The 23,555-nt window shown below is 40.2% G+C and overlaps 1 protein-coding gene across 1 annotated transcript; it reads left to right on the top strand.

Annotated features, from left to right (window-relative positions):
• Positions 1–784: 784 nt before the first annotated feature.
• LOC123515432 (E3 SUMO-protein ligase PIAS2-like) lies at positions 785–23,468 on the top strand. Its single transcript, XM_045273993.1, is given in 13 exon segments — positions 785–831; positions 4,766–4,932; positions 9,081–9,418; positions 10,026–10,147; positions 10,581–10,682; positions 11,262–11,369; positions 11,762–11,894; positions 12,248–12,482; positions 12,727–12,914; positions 13,591–13,692; positions 13,695–13,787; positions 18,643–18,723; positions 20,372–23,468. Coding segments are annotated over 13 exon segments (2,391 nt in total). The 5' UTR covers positions 785–804; the 3' UTR covers positions 21,067–23,468.
• The last annotated feature ends 87 nt before the right edge of the window (positions 23,469–23,555 follow it).

Here is a 23,555-nt window from a genome sequence, read left to right on the forward strand (position 1 = left end):
AAAAGAGAGATAATATGAGAAAGACATAACAGAGGCCAGCTGATAATAGATAACAGTAATACAATAACAACTTAGAAGAGAGAGAGAGAGAGAGAGAGAGAGAGAGAGAGAGAGAGAGAGTACTAAAGAAAACAGGAATAGCATGAGAAGTGAATGAATAATAAAACAGCACAGAGAGAGAGAGAGAGAGAGAGAGAGAGAGAGAGAGAGAGAGAGGAGGACGATGGGGGGGGGGACGGAGAGTCTGGGAGAGTAGAGAAAACGAAGCTGAAAATTCTCTCTCTCTCTCTCTCTCTCTCTCTCTCTCTCTCGTCTACTAGATTATTATGACCTTGACGATCATTGCCGCATTTAACAGGAAATACTGAACTTTGATTCCTGCAGATAATATGAAGGTCTTTTGTAAACCTGTTAAATTTGCTTTACATATACACTCTTTATTTTTCGTATTAAAAATAACTTAAAACTAAATATTCATTTCTACAAAGAACAACGTGAGGTAAAACGAATAAGCAAAGAAACGGGGAGAGAGAAAGAGGGACAGAGAAAGCAAGATAAAATAGGCACACTTACATAACAACAAATATGAAATTTTACGCGGGAAAGAAATATTCAGTTTTCCGCCATTATATTCTCCCACGGATAGTCCTCACGTACTTTATTAACATTTTTGAGTTCAAGGATAATTTAAGAACCGAACATATTAATTGAAGTAAGTGAAAAAAGCATAAAAAAACCTTAATAGATAATGTAAAATAGAGGCGCGTGGATCGGCGGCGACGCGTTGTAGTATTCAAAACAAACATGGCAGAGGCGGAGGACCAGCTGCGGGTAATAACACAATTTCCCTTATTTTACCCTCCAATACTCATTCCCACACGGTGATAATGGTGCAGGTGAAGACGGCGGGGCACACCATTGAGACAGGAGACAGTAGTGAGCGTGGGTGAGGCGTAGATTGATAAAAACTGATCAATATGCTGTGAGTTGGGCGTCCAGTGGTCTTGTTTTCCCTTTCGAGGCTTCGGTGTCGGGAGGTAAACTGTGGAATGGGTGGAATAGCCGCGTGTGGAGCTTCAGTGGAGGAGTGGATGGTGTGAGAATGAGGTGGAGGCTTGGCAGAGGGTGTGGAGGGATGTTTGGGGTGAAGGAGGGACATGTGCGCCTCGCGTCCTCCTTCCCAGTGACACTTTGCGGGGACATGCTGAGGCTGTGGCGGGGGACTTGTTATCTCCTTCTAGTTGTTTGGTATTGTCTTCTCTCCACCTTCCACTGTTTCATGGTCGCTTCTCAGGCCGTGAACTTCATTTTTTGTGGGTTTTGTACATAGTGCTGTTATTAGTATTTGTCCCCAGTTCTTTTATTTATTGTTTGGCGTTGTGTGGCTTTCATGTGTCACTGCAGGGCGTTCAAGGGATCCGGAAGGCATAACAAGCCACGTACAGGAAGTGGTCATGTGAGATTCAGTAATAAGGCTTCCAGAAATATTAGGTTGTCAGTCTAACCCGTGTCACAGCAACCAAGCCTGGAACCTTCACCTAACCTTCACTCTGAGCAGGCTGTGGCTTTCTATCAACAATTTAACCCCTTCATTACTGGGATTGATTTTTTTTCCATGAATTTTGGATGTGATTAGGCAATTTTATTTGCATTAGGAAGAGTCCGTGGAGGTCAGAAGTTTAATGGTCAAAGTCTTCTCTATTTTTAATCTCCTCATAAGTTTCTAAAGCTGTATTGAATTGTCTAATAATAACCAGAATGATTAAGAAAACGCATCATGGTAATGAAGAGGTTAAAGATTTTTATTGTGGTATTAAAGGTCTGTCAACAATTTAAAGATATATATTATGGTATTAGTGTTTTGAATATTTAAATGTGCACATGGGTATCAGGTTCGAATGTTAGCTCTTGAAAAATTACCCAGTAAAACTACAGAACCACTGCTCCCCCCTCTTTCCTCTCCCCTCCCACCCTTTCCCCCCCCAACAAGCTTGGGGGACTGTGGGAATCGGGGCTTTTTGGGGGGGAGCCAAAAGAGGCGAGATATGGCGATCCAAAAAAAATCTAAGGAAAAAAGCCTAACCTAACCTAACCACCCCCTACAACATTAACCTAACCCTAACATAAACCTAACCTAGCTGGGGGGGAGCGGCCCCCCCGGACCCCCCTACAACACTAACCTAACCCTAACATAAACCTAACCTAACCGGGGGTGCTGCAACCCCCAGGCCCCCTCCAACACTAACCTAACCCTAACATAAACCTAACCTACCGTATCCTTGCTTTGGGGCAGTTTCCCTCCCCCCCCACGCTGGTTCTCTTATAGTTTCACACAATATGCCCTACCTCTACTAATACCCTCCTCACAATACCTTAATGAAAGGATGAAGGTCTTGTCTGGTCCTCTTCTCGATTGTACATTGACTTGCATCGCAGGAGCGATGATTTCCCAGTTATTAAATTCGCAACGTTTACAACTAGTGTCACTGGTGGCCATGGCTGAACTGCTCACACAGATGTCTGTGCACCTGTCTGCCCAGCTGTGCCCCGCCTATGAATACATATAGCAAATTCCCATTGGCGCAGCTCGTGGTGTTAAGAGGTGGTGGCACGTCATTGGACAAAAGAACTATAGACACAATAAGAATCCTATTCACCAGTTACCCACAAACCCCAGCTAGAAACAAATGCAAGTCCGTGTACTGGTCATTTCCGAGTGTGATGGAGCTCTGTGGCTCGCCGCAGCTTGCAGGACTTATAGAAAACTCGCTGAACACACCACATTTGAAGGCTTGTGTACGACACACTAAGACCGAGCACTCACCAAAACTCCCACTGATGGTAAACACGTTACATATACTGCACTGTGCTGTACGTATTATACTGATTGGTGTGGAGCAGTGATTCTAGAGAAGAACCAATTACCTTCATTCTTCTGTTCGGTAAAGTTGAATTGTTTATGTGTGTACACTTCACTATTGTTCCTATATATTCAGTAGCCAACAAAATTATCTCACAAGGCCGTAGTTCATTTTCTCACTTATCGTTCCTCGTAGCTTTTCCTGTTCTTATACATGGATTTGCTGTTTTTGATGATTCGCCTCACACTGTCATCAGTCGCCTTATTTGTCTTCAGTCAGTTTTTTTTTTTTTTTTTTTTTTTTTCTCTCTCTCTCTCTCTAATGGCTCCTTACACGCAGTTCTTCCATCTTTTCGCTCTCCCTCTTTCCCTTCTGCCCTCCACATCATATTCATGACCTTTTTGGCTCTGTAACTGGTTTCGTCTCTAATGTCTCCTTCCGCACAGTCCTTCCATCTTCTTAGTCATTCTCTTTCCCTTCTACCCTCCACATCCCTGTTCATGACCTTTTTGTCCTAGTAATCATCTTCCATTCTTATCATCTGACTATATCATTGCAATCTTTCTCTTAGGGAAATATGGTCAAGGGCAACAAAACTGACTAAACAAAAAGGCCCACTTAAATGCCAGTCCCCAAGCAGGTCTGAGAGAGTTTGCCGAAAGAATGAGATGAATGTTTTGAAAATGTAGGGATATGACATTTTTTTTATTATTATTATTTGTATTATTTTTTTTTTTCTTATATTATTTCAGATTAATATACTTTGTGGAACTGAGTCACTTAATTATGGAAATGGATAGAAATTTATGAATGAAGTGTAGTGTTTGTATTTGTATGGCACTGTGTGAGGGTCATCAGGCTGGTGCATCATTGCTTATAGTGGAGTGTTTGTTAGTGGATGTGGTGATGGTTAAGGAGATAACAATAGGCATCACATTTACAGGGTATTGCAGTGACCATGTGCTTGCTCATAGAAAAGAAACCATGTCACTTTATGAAGAAGAAAGTTGGTATTATTCTTGCATTGTTAGTTAAAAGGATTGGTATGAACCTTATACAGAACTGAGCTCTGGTTCCATTATGCTGCAGTCACAAGTAGTCTTTGTGGGAATGCATTGTTATATTGGTTTATATTTAGAACAGTGTTTTGGTAATTCCACTGTTGATATGTGCTCTTCTTGGTATTTATTATTTCTTCAATTGAATATCCCTCACTCAGAGTGGTGAAAGAAACTAGCAATCAAGGAAAATTTTGATCTTTGCCCCTCCCATACTTATCATTCTGATAAGTCTCCTTGGTGTGGTGTGAGGAGCACCAGTGTGTGGCTCTCAGTGCTTCTTCTTGTGTTATTGAAGAATTGGCTCAAAGATCAATGTGTGGGGGACATGTTGTCTCGTTGGAAGGAAGAGGTTGACAATTGTTTTCTTATATCAAGTTTTTGTTGATATAGAAACTAGCAACTGTTGGACAATATCCTGACCACTCCCTGTTATAGGAAAACTTGTGCTTCATTCTTATTCTCTCTTGTTTACTTGTTTACTTTGAAAAAAAAAAAATCACATTTTGTCTTACCTATGAAAGGAGTGAAACATTATGTGCCTATGATGTGCTAGGTGTGTAATCTGTGACATGAGATGATTTGTGGTGTCTCGTGGTGTGGTGTTCAGTGTCGGTGTTCCACGGCAGTGAGGAAATGGAGTGTGAAAGGATGTCAGTGTGACTCAGTGTGGCCTAGTGATTATCATTAGATAGTGAGGAGTATAGAACATTTCCTTGGGCGTGGACATGTGAAGGGAAATGTATTAAGTCCTTAAGATGTATTGAACTTTCAGAAATCAAGAATTTGCAACACTTGATGAACTGTGCCGTTTTTCAAGCAAACTAAGTTAATTTCCCTCCGCAGAGAATGGTGATGACCTTTCGGGTCTCAGAACTACAGATGCTCCTTGGTTATGCTGGCAAGAACAAGACAGGTCGTAAGAATGAGCTTCAGAGCCGTGCTATGGACATTGTGAGGTTACGCAACCCAGCCATACAAGCCAAGATCAAAGAACTGTACAAGAGCATCCAGTAAGTGCCCAGTTTCTTATCGCCACAGGTTGGATGTGTGCACTTGCATCTGCTTGGGTGTAGTCTGTCTGTGTACAGTGTGGAAATAGCTCACCTGTGTCTCACCTGGCCTGTTGATCATGAAGGGCAGGTGTGGAAACTACAAAATGTGGTTGGCCAAGAAAGCAAACCTGTGTCAGTAGTGAGTGCTTTCTACACTGAATGCCCACCTTGCTAGTCCTGCTCTGCCTCAGCACCAGGGTAGGGTTTGCTGCATGGCTGTGTGAGTGAGGGAGTGGGGCTGCCTGGTGGTGCTCACAAGGTATGTATAGAGTTATTTTATAGGTGTGTGTGTGTGTGTGTGTGTGTGTGTGTGTGTGTGTGTGTGTGTGTGTGTGTGTTTTGCCAGGTATCTCAGTTAATTACATTTTGAGATTGCTCATGTGTTCCTATTTATTAATTGAGCTAACCTTTGAAAATGTTTATAATTTGTGTACTTGAATTGACTTTTATATGTATCCTGACACATGAGTCTCCCACACTTGTACACATATGTTAGTTCAACACCTTCAGTAAGATGTGATCTATTACACATGAATAAGTAATAAAGTATAATGTGTAAAATATAGTGAATGGTATTGCTAATTTCAGAAGCTTCATTTATGAGGCATCACGTGAAAGGCTTGTGTTAGGCTTCATTCAGCCATCTGTGTTTATGCAAATTGGGACTTGCAATATGGGCCACTATTGTACTTCATTTTGCATGTGTGCTGTTATAAAGCTTAAGCAGTGTGTGTGTGTGTGGTGTGTCCGTCACTGTCACACATCTGCCGCCACAGATGTATTGCTAATGCCAGTACGTGTGGCAACGAGAGGCTTTGTGATGCACCCACTACACAGGACTTGCCGGGTGTGAGGATTAGCTGTTAGCTGTTAGTTGTTAAGCAGATCCTCTGGGAATAAATACCTGCAGAGCAGAGATCATACCTGACAAGGAACACAGACACCTTTTGGCACAGGAAGTTGAGTGATTAGGAATTATATTCTTGAGATGCTTTCAGGCTAATACTGTTTTAATGTAACATTTTGACATTGGCACTTTGGAAGGTTAGCAGGAAGGAAACATTTCTGATGCTTCAAGACTTTCATAGTTATTGAAATGCTTCTGCTTTATACAGGAAGCCTGCTCAAACTCATTCCTCTTCACACTTTTTTGTGGGCATGCCAGTTACTATTAGTCAGCTGTCCTGCTGCTTTGACTCATATTTGCTCAGACAGCAGTGCTTTTAGCCAATAAATCCCAGCACAGGACCTGGGAACACTGTGGGAGGGAAGGGACTAGTTTCTACATCCAGAAGTGTTATCTCAGTGGAATGAAGATGTTTTGATATATTTTTTTAACATACTTTAAGATATAATGAAATAGAACTGTTGATATGAGGATGAAGGCCAAAATGAGTTTTCAGTAAAGATTAGTTAACATAACACTGACAACAGCCATGGTTTTGGATTTATTTTGTAAGGGATAAAGCATATCATCATCATTTTGCATATTTTACTTGACTTGTAGTCAAACAAATGTTGGTGGACTTCATTACCCCGACATAAAATCGTGTGTAGATTTATGTTGCAGAACATTGTTTGCTTTTCACACTACTCATATACTTGCCTTATTTTGGGACACTGAAGGTAAAGGTAAGATTTTTTAATTTTGACAATTTAATTTTACATATTTTCATTTGCTCATATTTTATTACATTTTATATTTATTATTTTATTTATTGTTATTTTATTTCATTTATTCATTCATTAATTCTGTATGTGCATTGATATATATTTATTTTGTGGGGATGTCTTGGAATAACCTGTATTTTAGTATTCAGTAAAACTGCTTGGTGAGAATAGGTTGGTTCTTACTAATTTTTCTTGATACAGTTATAGACCAGTTTCTCACACACATTAGCGTTGGTATGTGACAAGGAACCACAAGCTGCAGCTGACCACCTCAGGGGGAAGTTACCAGAGGAGACCAGGGCAGACCAGGATCACTGTGACCACAAGACACCACCATTTATTTATTTTCATTATTATATTTATTTATTTTCCAGTAGATGGTGTTTACAGGTGGGATGGCCATTGATCTGTCTACTGTAGGTCTGGACAAACAAATTCACAGTGGTAACTTAGGATAGAGGATGACAAGGAGGAAGATGACAGAGTGAAGGACAGAGTGCAAGGCAGTTTAGTGGATGATGTGAGAAAGGTGTAGGCTTTTAAAGATCACTGTGGCTTACCATAGATGTTCACTACTTTGTGGCAATGATGAGTCAATGAGTGCAGTGTTATTTATACCCCATGAGTAATAGTGAGGTGTGCATAGTGATACAGTCGCAGGGAAGATCAGTGTGTTGTGTGATACTGTGGTGTGTGTGTGTGTGTGTGTGTGTGTGTGTGTGTGTGTGTGTGTGTGTGTGTGTGTGTGTGTACTAATATGTTTTGTGTATTAGCTTCATGTACTGGTTCATATTTAGTGTAGTTTTCCTGCTTCTGCTTGCTTCTTTTTGCCAGTCATAAGTTCAGTGTCTCCCTATTTCAGCCATCCTTCTCCTTTATATATCTAGTGTGATGTCTGCCAACCAGTAAGATTTTCATTCATTTCTACTTATGTACGTGAATGGAATAAGTGAGACGTTGACCGTTACAAAAAATAGCTCAAGAATCAATTGTACAGTTGCCAGATTGCCAGCCCCACACGTCATTTTTTTTGCCCTTGGCTGGCCCTCTTCCCTACGTTAAAAAAAAATAATAATAAATAAATAAAAAAAAAAAAAATGCTGTAAACTGAATCTTGGTGCCTAACTAACATGTGGGGTAGATTTTTTTTTTCTTCTTTTTTATGCAGAAGAGAAGCCACCCAAGGGTAAAAAAAAAAAAAAATAAATAAATAAATAAAAAAATTTACCAAAGCCCTCCTGAGTGCTGGTTCCCTTGTGGTGTTAACTACTTGATGGGTGTTGTGAGTATTTGTCCTTGGTTGGTGTGTTTGTGGTGCTGCTTACTGTACCTGGTGCTAAATATAAAGCTTAAGTTTTGAGTTTTGTTTTGCTGTTAGTTGTTGGCGTCAGTGTGTGTCAGTCAATGTGTCCTGCAGCCCTCAGTCAAAGTTTTCAATGTTTTCTGTAAGAAGTTATTAATATTTTCAGTCAGTTTTCAGTGTTTTCAGTTGAAGTGTTTAGTGTTTATAAGTCACATTTTTCTTAAGTGGCCTTTGTTTTTTTTTATCACTTGATAACATAAGAATATATTTTGTTAACAGTCAGTCTTCAGTGTTTCTGTCAGTCTTCATTGTCGTATCTGTCACAATTTTTCTGAAGTGGCCTTTGTTTCTTGATCACTTTACAATATGAGGATATAGTTTATTTATTTGTTTTTATTTTTTAATGCTTACAATCTATACCTTATTGCATTTTTTTATTATATGATTGAATTAATTGATATATTTATTTTTTATTTATTTTTACTTATTTATTTATTTGTTCTTGTGTGTGTGTGTGTGTGTGTGTGTGTGTGTGTGTGTGTGTGTGTGTGTGTGTGTGTGTGTGTGTGTGTGTAACATTTCTTGTGTTGTTTTGCATGTATGTAGATGTAATTATTTTCTATCTTTTTCTGTGAAGCTTCACATGTAGAACAGTATTGTATAAATCTTCATGATGTTTTGTGTATTGGGCATTCTTTCCTTGATGTTTTGTGCAATATAATTGGCAGGAGTTTTAGCTTGAGTGAAATAATCCCTAACTAATAACTAATTTCCATCTTTTTGAATTTCCTAATATGACAGAATGTAGCATTTTAGTATAATCTTGTAGTGTCTGACAAAGTGTCTGATATTCATTGTATTACCTTGATGTCAGCCAAGTTGTTCTCAAAGAGTGGCATCTAAAGTACTGTGAATGTGGTGATGTAGTTGGATACTACTTGCTTATATACCTGGGTAAAGACATTTTTGTCTGTACAGGCTGCCTCTCACTCCTTTTTCCCTGCTGAAAAGATATACGTATATATCTCTCTGTCTCGCTTTTCATTAGGTGACACTTTTTAATATTTTTAATGAATTTATATGTGAAGTGTAACATGCTAATGTCTAGTCTCCTGTGTTTTTCTCTATTTAGACTAGAGATGATGTCGTTTGGTGACAGGTCGCAAGCAGCAGCAGGAGGACCAGCAGGCATCCTCCCAGCCCAGAAAGTCCCCTTGGGCCTCAACTCCATAGCCAGCTACACACAGTCCGCCAGTGTTGGAGGCATTGGTGGAGTCACATCCACACTGGCTTCCTCTAGATACTCCACCAACTCCCAGGTGGTGGCCTCGGGAATCTCCTCTGCCGGGGGATATTCTTCCATCTCCGCCAACAGTCACAACTCCACGTACCCCATCAATCCTGATGTCAAGCTAAAGAAGCTACCCTTCTATGACATCCTCGGGGAACTCCTCAAGCCGTCATCCCTAGGTGGGCAATGTGTGTGTTACAAATTTTATTTTTAATTTGTATTGATGTTGTAAGTAGTTTTGTACAGTAGTGTTGCTGGTAGCTTGTGTGTGATGTTTGACAAGCTTTTTTCCTTTCCCTCATATCTTTTAGTCCAGTCAGTTAGAAAACATGACATTGAATACATTCTTAGTTTCATTCATCTGACAGTAAGTACCACAAATTTAATCCTGATATGTTTAGAATTACAGTTGTCACAATTTATATGAAGTTTGCCTACAGATCTGAGGATTTGATTGAGAGGAAGACACTAAACTGTGAAAGCAGATGTAGCAAGTTACTGGATACCTGACCATGACTATACTACTTGATATTAACCTGGTCTGCAAGGGAGTCAAAAAGTGTTGAAACTGCTGAAAATTCTACCAGTCACATCCAAATACTAAAGGTTTTCAGGAACAGCTATGATCCTGTACGAAGAAAAGTGAAGAGCTATGATGAGAATTGTTAACAAGTGGGGAGACATTCTGCATCGAGAGCATGTGTGTTGACTGGTGGAGCTTTTATACATCCAGATGATTTATATTACATGAATTACATATATAAGTACTTTGTTTTCCTCTCACAGCACCACAGAATTCTGGCCGATACCAGGAGTCCACCTTCGCTTTCTCCCTCACTCCACATCAGGCCAACAAAATAGCCAACTCTCGGGACCTGCGACCAGGGAAGCAGGACTACACAGTGCAGGTGAGGGACTGGAGTCACTGCAGGGTGTGGTGGTTGGTGACAGTTTGAAGAGCCATTAGTGATTACCAATGCTTTGACTGATGCTGGAGTGGCTATAGTTTATCCTGTCAGCATATTGTATTGCCATAAAAAGTTAATTGTATTAAATGTTTGTTAAAAAAAGAATTGAAGGATATATTCAACCTCTCTTTGCCGCAGTGCTCATTTGGATCACGTTGGTGTATAAATGTATTCTGAGATTTTATCCTGCTTTCTGTATTGATGTTGGCACCACAAACTATGGCTACATTTGTGCTGAAGGAGCTTTGAGAAATAGCTGATAACCTTACTTGAAACCATAAGAAAACTTCATTGATATACCTGTGAAGTTTTGCTAGCTTTGCCCTAACTTGTTTGTTTCATTCACCTATTAATATTTATCTATTTGTTTCAGGTCCAAATGAGGTTTTGTTTACTAGAGACCACCTGTGAACAAGAGGACAATTTCCCACCCAATATTGCAGTAAAAATCAATGACAAAATGTGTCCATTACCAGTGAGTATGTCTTGATGATTAGTATGTGAACTCTTTTTCAGTGATACGCAGCAATTCGCTATGTAAGGAATCTGTACAATCATCTACATGAAAGAATGGGATAAGAAGTGATAAGTTTTGCAGTTTCCAACCAGTACAATGTATGGAGTTGGCTATAGAAAAAGAAAAGTTTAAATCCCCTTCAATACCATGACTCATTTTTCATATTTATTCTGGTTACTATTTGATGATTTTATATAGCTTTAGAAACTTGTGTGGGGATTAAAATAGTGAAAACTGGGGCCAGTAATCATCTGACCTCTGTAGACCCTTCCTAATAATATCGTCTAATCACACCCAAGACTCATGGTAAAAATGTGTCCCAGAACTAAAGAGGTTAACAAAAGATACACCAAATTGTAGTGAAAGGATCAAAGTAAAAGGTTAAAGATTGATATTAGTGGGAAGGCATTTTTTTTTTATATGTGTTTGCAGTAAGTACATCAGAATAAACTAATGTCCAAATCAGATAATGCATTCCTTCTTGTTGTAATTTTCCATGCTTTGTGTATGTCTAATACTTTTACCCGGCACGTTCAGACCCCAATCCCCACCAACAAACCCGGAGTGGAGCCCAAGAGACCGTCCAGACCAGTCAACGTCACAGCACTCTGTCGCATCTCACCCACCGTCACCAACAGAATACAAGTGGGTGGCTTTGTTACTGTTATGACTCATGTTACTACTCTTTCTCTCTATTTCTCTTACTTTCTTTTTTCTTTTTTTATTTTCTTTGTTTTATTTATTTATTTATTTTTTTTTCCTCCTCCTCCTCCTCCTCCTCCTCCTCCTCCTCCTCCTCCTCCTCCTCCTCCTCTCTCTCTCTCTCTCTCTCTCTCTCTCTCTCTCTCTCTCTCTCTCTCTCTCTCTCTCTCTCTCTCTCAAGCCAAACACACTGATAAGGATGAAATTTTCCTTGTTACATACACTTAACTTAATTTTCATATCATGGAACTCATTTTTTCTATAGTAATGTGCACTTAGTTTGTTCATCCTTTTAGGGAATTTTGAGTAATATTTGCATTGTCCCTTCTCTTCAGGTGTCTTGGGCGTCGGAGTACGGTAGATGCTATGTAATATCAGTGTACCTGGTGCAGAAGCTGAACTCCGATGACCTACTACAGCGGTTAAAAAACAGAGGGGCCAAGATTGCAGACTTCACCAGATCTCTCAGTAAGTGATGCAATCTTCTTCAACACAAATCTTGCCATACCAGCCACAATGTTCTGTCACACCACCACAATGCCTTAACTATAAGACTGATTTGTAGCTTTGCACTCTGGATTCAGTGTTATATTAAGGTACATTTTCTGTGTATTCCCATCAAGTGAGAGCAGGAGTACTTTCTATTCTCCGTTGAGGGCTGAGGGACCAAGAAATTCCTGTGAATGAGTGTGAATATGAAAGTTGTGTGGCGTGTCTTGATTATTTCCCTTTACATATGGGGAGTGAGCTTTGTTATATGGATGTATGTGTTTTATTTATTTTTGGTTTGTGTATTTCATCTCTGCTTCTCCTGTGTTCAGTCAAACAGAAGCTTCAAGAGGATGCGGATTGTGAGATCGCCACCACTTCCCTCCGGTGCTCCCTCATGTGTCCGCTGGGCAAGATGCGCATGATGCTCCCGTGCCGCGCCAGCACGTGCGACCACCTGCAGTGTTTTGATGCGTCGCTGTACCTTCAGATGAATGAACGCAAGCCCACGTGGACCTGTCCTGTTTGTGATAAGACTGCTCTCTACGACTGTTTGGTTATTGACGGGTGAGTGTCTGAATGATGGTTGTGAGTCTTAAGGTTATACTAGATTCATCACCGCTTCAACCTTACTGCCACCACTAAACTACAATGTGATACTGAGACTTGATTGAAAGCACTTTGTTTTCTGTGAGTAATGAATCTTTTTATTGATACTTTGGGAACTTCCACTTTCATCAAAGAAACACTTCCATGTGGCTTAAGGAATGTTACAATTTATGGACTTGAACAAGTTTGTCTTTGGTGGCAGGTACTTCCAGGAGGTGCTGCAACTGAACTCAAGCTGCAATGAGGTAACGCTGCACAAGGATGGCAATTGGACGCCTCTCATGCCCAAGAAGGAGCAGAAGGAGCCTGAGGTGGAGAAGCGCAAGCCTGAGGTGGCCGTGGAGACGCTGAGTGATGACAGTGATGACTACTCCACAGAGCAGGATGATGGTTAGTGACCATTGTAGTTTGCTCTTACCACTGCTGCTTATACTATTGCTGTTCTGTACTTTGTGTGGTTATACCTGAAAAAATAAAGGAGTTGCAATTTAAGTTAGTGAGAAATACAATGGGAAAAATAAATGTGTAAGGCATGTGGAGTCATGGTAAGGATGAAGATAACAGTGATAGGATGGAGTGACAAATGGTATCATACATCAAGTAAAAGAATGATCTTGTTGTGACTAAAGATTTTTCTCTCTATATCAGGCGTGTCTCCGTATAAAAGCTCAATAACACTGCTTGCTATTTAGTGTATGATGTATTGATTTGTATTGAGTATCACTGATAATTTTACCTGCTCAAAATTTGCCTTCTCTTTATACTCTCCCTTCCTGTCAATTAACACAATCTGCATTGACTCCACCTATCTCCTCCCAGCTGAACTATTGTACTGTCACCTCTCTTTACACTTTACATTCCATCAAAACTTCTTTACCCACCTCTCCTTTGCAACTCAGCCAGAACTACATCTTCTTTATGCACACCTCTACAACAGAACCAGAACTTTTTTACCCACACCTCTCCTTTGCAACACAACTAGAACTACACCTTCTTTACACACACCTCTGCAGCACAACCTGTATAGTTTCCCTAGACCATATTATACACCCTCCTTTCCCAACAGCTGCCATTGTGGAAGAAGTCAGTACCAAGAAGAAGGCTGTGGACCCTGAGATCATCACCCTCTCGGACAGTGATGACAATGATGAAGACACTGCACCACCGCCTCCAAGCGTTCCAACACAGGCCACAACTCTGCCTCCTCTTCTTCAGGTGCCTCAGGGTCTGGGGCAGCGGGTAGCACCACTCCTCATGGCTCAGGTAAGTACTCCTAGCTTACCCTACCCCAACCTGCCACTCCTCCCTGCCCTGCCATATCCTGCCGTTCCCTGCCATACCGTATTTTCCTACCCTGCCCCGCTAGTGGTTGGTTGTTGGTGGAGGTGTCCTTATTATTAGTTATGCTAGATGGTAATGGTAGCTGGTCTCACACATAGACACTTACATACACACACGTTTATGTACATATTTTGCACTCACACATGTTGCTATATACACACACACACACACACACACACACACACACACACACACACACACACACACACACACACACACACACACACACACACACACACGGCCCGGTAGCTCAGTGGTTAGAGCGCTGGCTTCACAAGCCAGAGGGCCGGGGTTCGATTCCCCGGCCGGGTGGAGATATTTGGGTGTGTCTCCTTTCACGTGTAGCCCCTGTTCACCTAGCAGTGAGTAGGTACGGGATGTAAATCGAGGAGTTGTGACCTTGTTGTCCCGGTGTGTGGTGTGTGCCTGGTCTCAGGCCTATCCGAAGATCGGAAATAATGAGCTCTGAGCTCGTTCCGTAGGGTAACGTCTGGCTGTCTCGTCAGAGACTGCAGCAGATCAAACAGTGAATTACACACACACACACACACACACACACACACACACACACACACACACACACACACACACACACACACACACACACACACATCCCTTATTTGCCAGGTTGTATTAATTTGTCTTTTTTATTCTCCCATTTTCTTTTCTTTTTTTTTTATATATAAGGTTTTGTTTGGCATACTTGAGTGTTTTGCTGGACATTGATACATTGCTTTGTGTGTTTGTTGCCATAGTTATGATTTAATGTGGGGCTGTTGTGGTGAGTGTTGTGGTGGTGTGTTGTTGATTTGTTACTGGGTGTGGGCATGGCATTTAGTAGCTTGAGCATTGACTTAATTGACAGTCATCATCTTTGATATATACAAGCAAAGATCATCAAGTTATTTAAGCTATCTTTTTGTGTGCTGCTTTGAAGATATTTTCTGTATTGTAAGGATGGTGAGTTTTTGTAGGAACACTTTTTTTTGGAATGGAATTATCTTGGGTGTAAATATGGTAATGGTGTTTGCTGGGAGCTTTTTCACATTTATCACCCACAATATTATTTTTTATTTTTTTATTTTATTATTTTTTTTTTTTTTTTTTTTTTATACTTAGGGAGAGATTTATGAAGGAAGCATTCAATCTTGTGACTTGATCTAGTTGTTGTGCCACATGATCTGCTCAACCAATCAAACAGGAATGTTATGCACTATTTTTTTTTTATTTTCACACTGTCTAGTTTTCCTTAAATCTAAATTCTACATTGTGTCAGTTTTGCACACATTCCTCACATAAGTTATTTTATTTTTCTCTCATTTTTTAAGTTGGAGGAGAGATCAAGGTGATAGTATTGGTATTCATTGGGAAGATGGTTGTGGATAGGGATTTGTGGGTGGTAATGTGGGTCTGTGGGAGTAGAAGACTAGTGTACCAGTAGTAGTATTCACTCACTTTATTCTTTGTGTTCAAGAGTGGTAGAGGGTATGTAGTATGATTTAGATATTTGAATTGATCATCTTCTCTTACTTCATTCCATGGACCGTGTTCTCAAACTTTTGGATCCTCAAATTAATTTTTTGAGAGACTGGTGCAAATTATTGGCATTTTCAAGAGTTGTTGTTTTATCTTATTTTATTCATTTATTTATTTTTATGCGATAACTTACTAAGGGTTCTGCACCTTCGCTGAAAAATGTCTTCAAATTTGATGAATTACCTCCATGATTTTGAAGAAGGTATTAATGAAAGCTGTGAACATTTAATATACAAACGTGTGTTGCAGTGAGGTGATTATTTCTTTTCATTGTCTTGCTTTGCCTTTAGTTTTTCACTTGTAATTGAGTTCTATGAAGACTTACTGGTTCATCCATATTTTAAGATGGCTTGTTGCCATTGCTATATAGTTAGTGTTGTCAGAGTTTACTCAATGCTTTACCTCCTACAAAATAAGATGGATGTTTTTAGTCATTGTCATCATTTGATTATTGGGATGTCCACCTCTCGTCACATTCATTGCCATCCGTCATGTTTGCCACTAACACCTTGTACAAGTGTATAGTATTGCCCCTTCAGCATGGGTGGTAGCTTTGTTTTGTCTTCTCACACAGTACTGGGATTTTGTGACTACTACTTATTTGATTGTCCTGAAATAAGTTAACTCCTTGGGCTCATTAGTGTTTTTATACTATTGTCCATTACTGTAGAGTTTTCTGAGTGCACGTGTGTTTTTCAAGCTTCTCTGTGATTCTCAAGTCATGTTATCTGAAGTACCCATACAAGAGGATCCAAGAGTCCTGAAAGGCTAAGTACACATCTAGAGGACTCTGTCAAAATAGATGAGAAGAAAGAAAGGCAAAAGTCATCAGCCAATTTGTCCAAGGATGCCACTCATAGTAATGCACTCTGGTGTCTGAGTGAGGTCAGGGAGGTGAGTTGAGAGGAGGACTTCTGCAAGGTGAGGGACTCGAGCTGACAGAGAAAGGGTCTTAGCACAGTGATTGAGTGTGTGGAGGGTGTCTGATTTCTTCTTTCTTGGTAGTCCTCTACATATCACAGATCCTGCATTCTTTGTACACACACACACACACACACACACACACACACACACACACACACACACACACACACACACACACACACACACACACACACACACACACACACACACACACACACACACACACACACTATAGTAGCCCTTCCTATGCACTCACCATGTCCAAGGAAATATTGCTCATCATTGTCAGTTTGTATTGTTCGTGAGTGAAATATGAATGGATCAAAAACTTTTTGCAAATTGGTCTACATCTCAGTTGTTTTTTTATGTAGTAGACATTCTCATGATATTCCTTTATCTATTTACTTATTTTTTATTTATTTATTTATTTATTTATTTTTCTATTTATTTATTTCTTTTGCGAACATTCTCCCAGATTAGGGCGTCACATTTGCAAGGCATCATTTACATTTTGTAGCAGAAAAACATCGGTGGTAGCGATATGATTGGTGTTATTAAAAAAAAAAAAGCTTAGAATCTTGTTCTCAAATCTAATAAGGATTTTGTGCTTTGTTATGGATTGGCGAGAAAATGTATATTTATGGAGGGAAGTGAAGTTAATACAGTAGTACCTTGGCATATGTGTGCTTTGGAATTAGTCCAACTTGCCATATGTCCTGTTATGATGCGTAAAGGTTTACTTGGTATAGAAACTTTGTTTTGGAATGTGAATCACATGCTGGAACGTAATGGGTCAAGATGAGTGACAACATTGTACACTACCCTTATTTGCCTCTCTTGAGACAATGTCACAGCTGTCCACAAGCAGTGTTGCCTTGTTTTTTCATCTATTTCATATAATTACTTCAGTATTTACTGTATTTGATGCCATTCTGGAATGGCATGTTTCATCACCACCACCACCACCTTCCTCTTCCTCTCTTTTTTCTTGTTCTCTGCTGGAAAGCCTCCTGTAAGGCACAGCCTCATCTGAATAGCCTCTGAATACTCTGTTTATTCTTAACTTCTTGTCACAAGCCATTACTCCATCAGTTTCATTATTATTCTCAAAGAAGAGGTTTGTCTCACACTAGAGAGAAATGTCATGTCTCATTCTGAGAGCTGGAAGGCATTGGGCAACAGCATGGCAACCTTGGGAACTAACTTATGCTGTGAAAACTCAATATTTGGAATTTTCTTTGTGAACTGTCTCATTAATTTTTAGGGGCATTCCTGAAATCACCACACACACATTCTCATAGCCAAGGCCTTCATGCTTGAATCTGATTGCAAAGGTTGAAGCTATAGGTTAGCTGTATTCTATATGATTTTGTATGGTGATGGTGAGAACCCATGGTAATAATGTGGACAGTTTTGATGAGTGCCGTTTTAAGGGGAAATAGAGTAATTGAAGGGAACATCAGCTATTTATAACATAGTTGAACTTCAGTAACCGAAGACACTACAAACTATGAAAAATGTGCTCCTGTTGGTGGAGTAAAAGAACAGTTTGGGTAGTTTTCTGGGCAGTCCGCAGCAATTTTCCTCCTTATTGTGCACACAGGAAAGAAGGGGAGGATTGTTGGGAGATAAACATATGAAGGGAGCATGTATTTGAGAATCCCTGAAGATTGTTATGTGGAAACCTTTACCATAAGGAATCACCATGTGGCAGTAGTTATTCCAACACCTGTACCTGCTTGCTTTGCCTGGCGGTGTACATGAAGCATCCTTGTGTAGACAATATTGCTGCTTACCTGTTGACATACTTGTTCCATTTTACCTCATGGCAACTTTTCATTGCACATTTGTAGTATGTTTTTTTGTCTTTTTGTCCTAAATTTTACCAGGTCTTCATATTCCAGGAAGAACAGCACTTCCTGAAGATTATTTTCAGTGTGTAAACTTTTATTCTTGATCTTTCTTGACACATGCATCAGAATATATAACCTTTTCACAGACAACAATAACTAGGTCCTCATCAACAGTATGGTGTGAGTGTGTTGACATACCAGTAAAGTCAGTTGTCTGCTCCTTCAAGTAGTCAATTGTCTTCATCTGTGAGTTCCATAAGAGAGAGACAGTGTAGCTGTATAGTGAGGGCAGAATCCTGCATGACACAACCAGCTTTTGATGTCAGAAGGGGCAGGCAGGTCATAGCTCATACTGATAATGCTGTTGGTTGACATTGTTTGTAGTTTTATACATCTATAGGAAAAAAAAAAAAAATGGTGTGAGATGGAGTTAGTCAAATTACTTAAAACTTTTGCGCTTGCAGAGGGCACTAAGTCAAACGATTCTTGGTGCGTAGGGGAGGTTGACCCTGGCAAACGACTCGTCTTTAGGAAGTCCCTCTCGTGTAAGTACCCTGTACATTGGTGTGGAGTGTGGTGTACATATATGCCTCCTGCTTTAGGAACCTCCATACCCTAGTGTACAGTGCTAGTGGGTGTGTGTTCTGTGCGAGGCTTCATGCTCTGTGGCCATGAGGTGTGTGTTCTCAGGTCGTCAGGGTCACCACAGCACAGCAGGTGGTGTTGAGTCCATGGCTAAGGCTTGTGAACTAAGGGATGCAGAGTGGCTGGACTACCAATGTCTGCTGCAGTTGGTGTTGCTTCATGTTGAATCTTGGGTAGAGAGGACTGCTGGTAACAGGAAATGTCAGCAACATGAACTCTGAAATATGTTAATGTACACAACAGAACATTGATATTTAGTTGGATTTTGTAAGTCACTTTTATTTTATTTTTTTTATTTATTTATTTATTTTTTCTTCGTTTTAGACTTAAAGTACGATACTTTACAAAATAATGCCAATGTTGTCTGTAAAAGTATGAATTGGTGAATTATCAACATTGGCAAGAAATGCTTAAACATTTTACTACATGAGATCAAGAAGGAAAAGAATCTGGCTTGCCATTAAACGTTATTTTGCTGCAGCAGTAAGAGGAGACAACTTTTCCTAGAGCTTGATGGCATGGGTCCTTGTTTCTCCTCCCTGACTTGCCAGATTTCTTTTAACTTGTACTGTACCTAACGTAGCAAAGCAGATAATGTGCCACTAACCATGGCCGTTCAACTCTTGGCTCATCACCGCTAAAAGAGCAATACCATATGTTAGTTGTTAGAAGCTCATACTGCAAAATTTATGCAGCAACCAATATACTATTAATGGGAACAGCCTAAAGGTTTTTGTCATTTAGGAAAGTACTAAGTAAAAAGACCAATTTGTAAAACCTCATAACAACAAAGAAAATGTTTAGCTTGGACAAATGGTGAAGTTTAAGTGACACCCCAATGAGGACTTGAGAACACAGTGCCAGGTGAGAGAGGGTGGCAGGGAAGGGGGAGGAGAGAGAGAGAGAGAGAGAGAGAGAGAGAGAGAGAGAGAGAGAGAGAGAAAGAGAAAGAGAGAGAGAGAGCACCTCAGCACTACTCAATGGGGAAAGGGAAGACTCTCAACATCACTCCATTGACTTTCAGTTCTCTCATCTTGTCCTCCTTCTTTGGTTTTTGCAAATGTGCGTAAATGTACAGGTGGGATGCTGAGCTTTCCAACATTATGTAGTCTCATTATGATATTTATTTTACTTTGTTTAAGTAGTTGGATATTACTGCATGTTGGTGCTAGCAGTTTTCTAAAATTCTTTGAGCCTCTTAATGTAACAATTTCTTTGCTCTTTTGATCTGATACTAACTACACATATCTAGCATGACCAGTGACTTAGTGGCATGGATTAATTCACTAACTGACCCTATATTTCCTTCAACAAGAATTATTAATTGAAATGGTCATTGTCACTATTTGTAATGGCAAAATTAATTTACTGATTTGCATGTAACTTTCATAAGATATTTGATTTTGTTATGAAAAATGCTGATTAAATCAAAAGTAAAAGAGTTTTGCAAAATATGTAAAGATTAGTTGCTTCCCTTGAAATCATTGCAATTTTATTTGAGATATCTTGTGTAGTTAATGTATTAAAGACTGGTTTTCTCCCTCACAGCCTCATCCAATGGGACCAGTGGGCTGCTAACACCAGCTGGAGGAAGTAGTGGTGGGCCAGCTTTCTCACCACCCTCTTCTGGGTCGGTCAGTCCCCAGATAATTTGTTTAGACAGTCCTGCTTCTTCTCCTTCCCCTCCACCACGTAGGCCTAACCAGGGCTCATCTCCATTACCTGCGGGTGTCTCTGTCACCCCTGTAGTGTCGTCCTCATCCTCAACCCCAACCCCGACCTCTACTGAAGTGCGTCAAGTTATAAATGTGACTTCCAGAAGCCCTCCCCCTGCCTCTATTACCACTGCTGCCCCCTCCACCACTTGTACTACTGTTTCCACCTCTGCCACCACACCAACCACTAATAGTAGTAGTGAGAGTCCAGTGCCTCACACCACCATCACTCTTCTTCCCACCTCTAGTAGTTCGGGGTCCATTTCTTCCACCAACACCAATGCCGCTGCCTCCTTCCTGTCTCCAAACCCACAGGACCCTCTGGCCGCCTCATCCACGTTTAACATGCAGTCTACCTCCTCAGCTGCTGCAGCTGCAGCAGCTGCTGCTGTTGCAGTTGCCAATCTTACCCCTGGTCCATATCCCCTCCCACCAGCTCTACAGAACTTGTTCAATCCTCTTGGAATAATCCCCCCAACAACTGTGTCAGGGACCCTGCCATTTAGACCTCAAGACAGATATATGTAAAGAGCTAGGTGGGGATGTAACGCGATGCTTTAGAGTTGAAGCATCGGTAACATATCCTGATTAAGGTATTTGTATATAACCACATTGTAATGTCTGGCATCATCAGTATGTATAGACAAACTGTAATTCTTCACTTGTACTAAAGTGAAGTGTTATTTAGGATGTGCAAATTGTATTTCAAATTATTTGCATAAACCTCCATCACCAAAGTGTTAATGTATATTTGTAGTTGGCTGTCCTGCAGACTCCTCTCCAAGTCTTTTGGTTATCACAAAGGGCTTAGTTTAATTGTAAGTACTAACTGTTAGAGGTAGTAGTAATGTTTCAAGTACAAATGCGACATGCAAGAGTTTGTTCCATGAGGGGCATGATCATCACTGTAGTTGGGGAAAGTTGTGTCTGCACATGTATAACATCACTTTATTTGTGTTGTGGTGGGACTGTTCCTTCCTCTCTTGTTCTTACATTCATGCACTAAGTAATGGGTGATGGAGGGTGTGGCAGATCATGTTGGATTTTTATTATTTTTTTAATTATTTTTTTTCCTGTTACTGCAGCATATCAAATGCTCTCCTCAGTTTGGGAACTGATAAGGACATTATAATTTTAGAATTATTTCACAGCTTTGGTATAGAGCCTTGATATTGAAAAATGTCTTGTGTAGATGAAAGTGTTGGCTGGATGGGATTTTGGAAAGAAATAGGAAGAGTAAGTAATTAAGACATTACCTCTCCCTCTATGTTTAATCAGAAGTTTGCATATATTTTTCTTGATGATCTAATAACTGCTGACTTAAAGTGCAAGTGTGGGTGGGATTCGTAGAGACATTCTTTGCGTTTTGGGCCCAACAGAGTGGAGGGGAGAGATTGGTGAATGAACCTGTCGTCCCCAGTCCCTCCCACCTGGGCCTGGAGAGAACACTGAGTGAGGAGGTCCAGGGGATGGAAGGAGAAGCTGCTTTAGAATCAGTCCAAAGCACCCATACCAAAAAATACAATGTAGCATTAAAGAGAAAGAGAGAACAGTGAAGATAGTGTTTGTCTGAAAAATGTGAATTATCTTGATTTGTATTGGTCATATGCCCCTCCTCAGTGCTTGACTTGCTGCCATTCACCAACACTTCTGTAATCATCTCCTTTGTCATCACCATCACCATCATTGTCACTGTTATTGTATTCACTCATTGTCATTGTCATTTTCATCGTCATTATGATCATTATCATGTCACCTCCACCATCACTGCCATTTTCATTTGATTATCAACTTCACATTTCTCATAGAAAAAAAACATTTAACAGGAAAAATTTTACTTTGTTTTTGTGCCTAAGTATTCATCACAACATTATTTGTATCACATGTTAATAAAAAGTATTAGCAATGTTCTGTTCTGTGATGATGTGGTATGTCAGCCATGAGGTCAGTAGTTTTCCCAGAGGAGCCGTGTTGTGAGTCGCCAAGGGTCAACCTTCCTCGTGTTATGTGAGCATTTAATTTTATACCGTGTCCTCTCACTCTGCATGTGTTGGCTATAGCAGCTGTTATATACACACATAACTCTTTCAATGGAAATATTATTGACAATGTCTTTGCTACTCTGTATCAAGTGTCATCTTGTTCAGCATTTTTATGTGCAATGTGGCCAAAACAGGTGTCTGGAGTCTCGGGCCCAGTGCAGGTCTGTTATCAGGTATGCACTTCAGTGCATAGGAACTACACACACACTAATGGCATAGTGTGCATGAGATTCACATTACTCTTGTGTACTAACAAGTCCAGAGTGTGCCTGTTGTGAGGTGGACCCTTCCTCCTCTCTAATGGAGATGAGGGAAAGTGGTAAACTGGGCTGCAATATTCTCACACAGAATCCTGAGTGGCCATGTAGATTTTATACCAAGTCAATAGTTACTTTTTAGCCAGCCGCACAAAAGAGTATTTGCTGCTTAACCTTGATGGATATATATATGTTACACACACTGTATGCAACATTCCCAGTTCTGCCTTTTGATCATTAGGCGCTGAGATTTGTAGTGAAAATTTTTGTTAGCATTTGTGTCAAAAAGATATTTACCTACTAGTATATGAAGCCAGGAAGCACATCACCGAGGGGTGGAGCGGCTCACTGTGTGATCCCATCCCTTGCATTGCAGATGACCCAGCTTGTTCTGCAGTCAAAAGCAGGCCATTGTCATTGGGACTGCTGTATTCCATATATTTTATACCCGAGCTGAGTCCCATAAAGACAGGGTAGGCACACCACCTACATGTGCTAGAATGGTCAATATACATACATTGCAACCTCAAGGAGACACTAGGTTCTGATGTGTATTTCCTCAGTATCCTTGAGTATTTCAAATTTTGTGACTTATAGCTAATTGGGTTTTTCAATAAAGAGTTTGTTAATATTAGAATCTCTTCATTTTCCTTAGTTTGCCCTAATAATTCTTCATTTAAGAAAATTGTCATGTACATCAATCATATATATATATATA

The sequence above is a fragment of the Portunus trituberculatus genome, chromosome 39 (genome assembly GCF_017591435.1).
Source record: "Portunus trituberculatus isolate SZX2019 chromosome 39, ASM1759143v1, whole genome shotgun sequence".
Lineage (NCBI taxonomy): Eukaryota > Metazoa > Arthropoda > Malacostraca > Decapoda > Portunidae > Portunus > Portunus trituberculatus.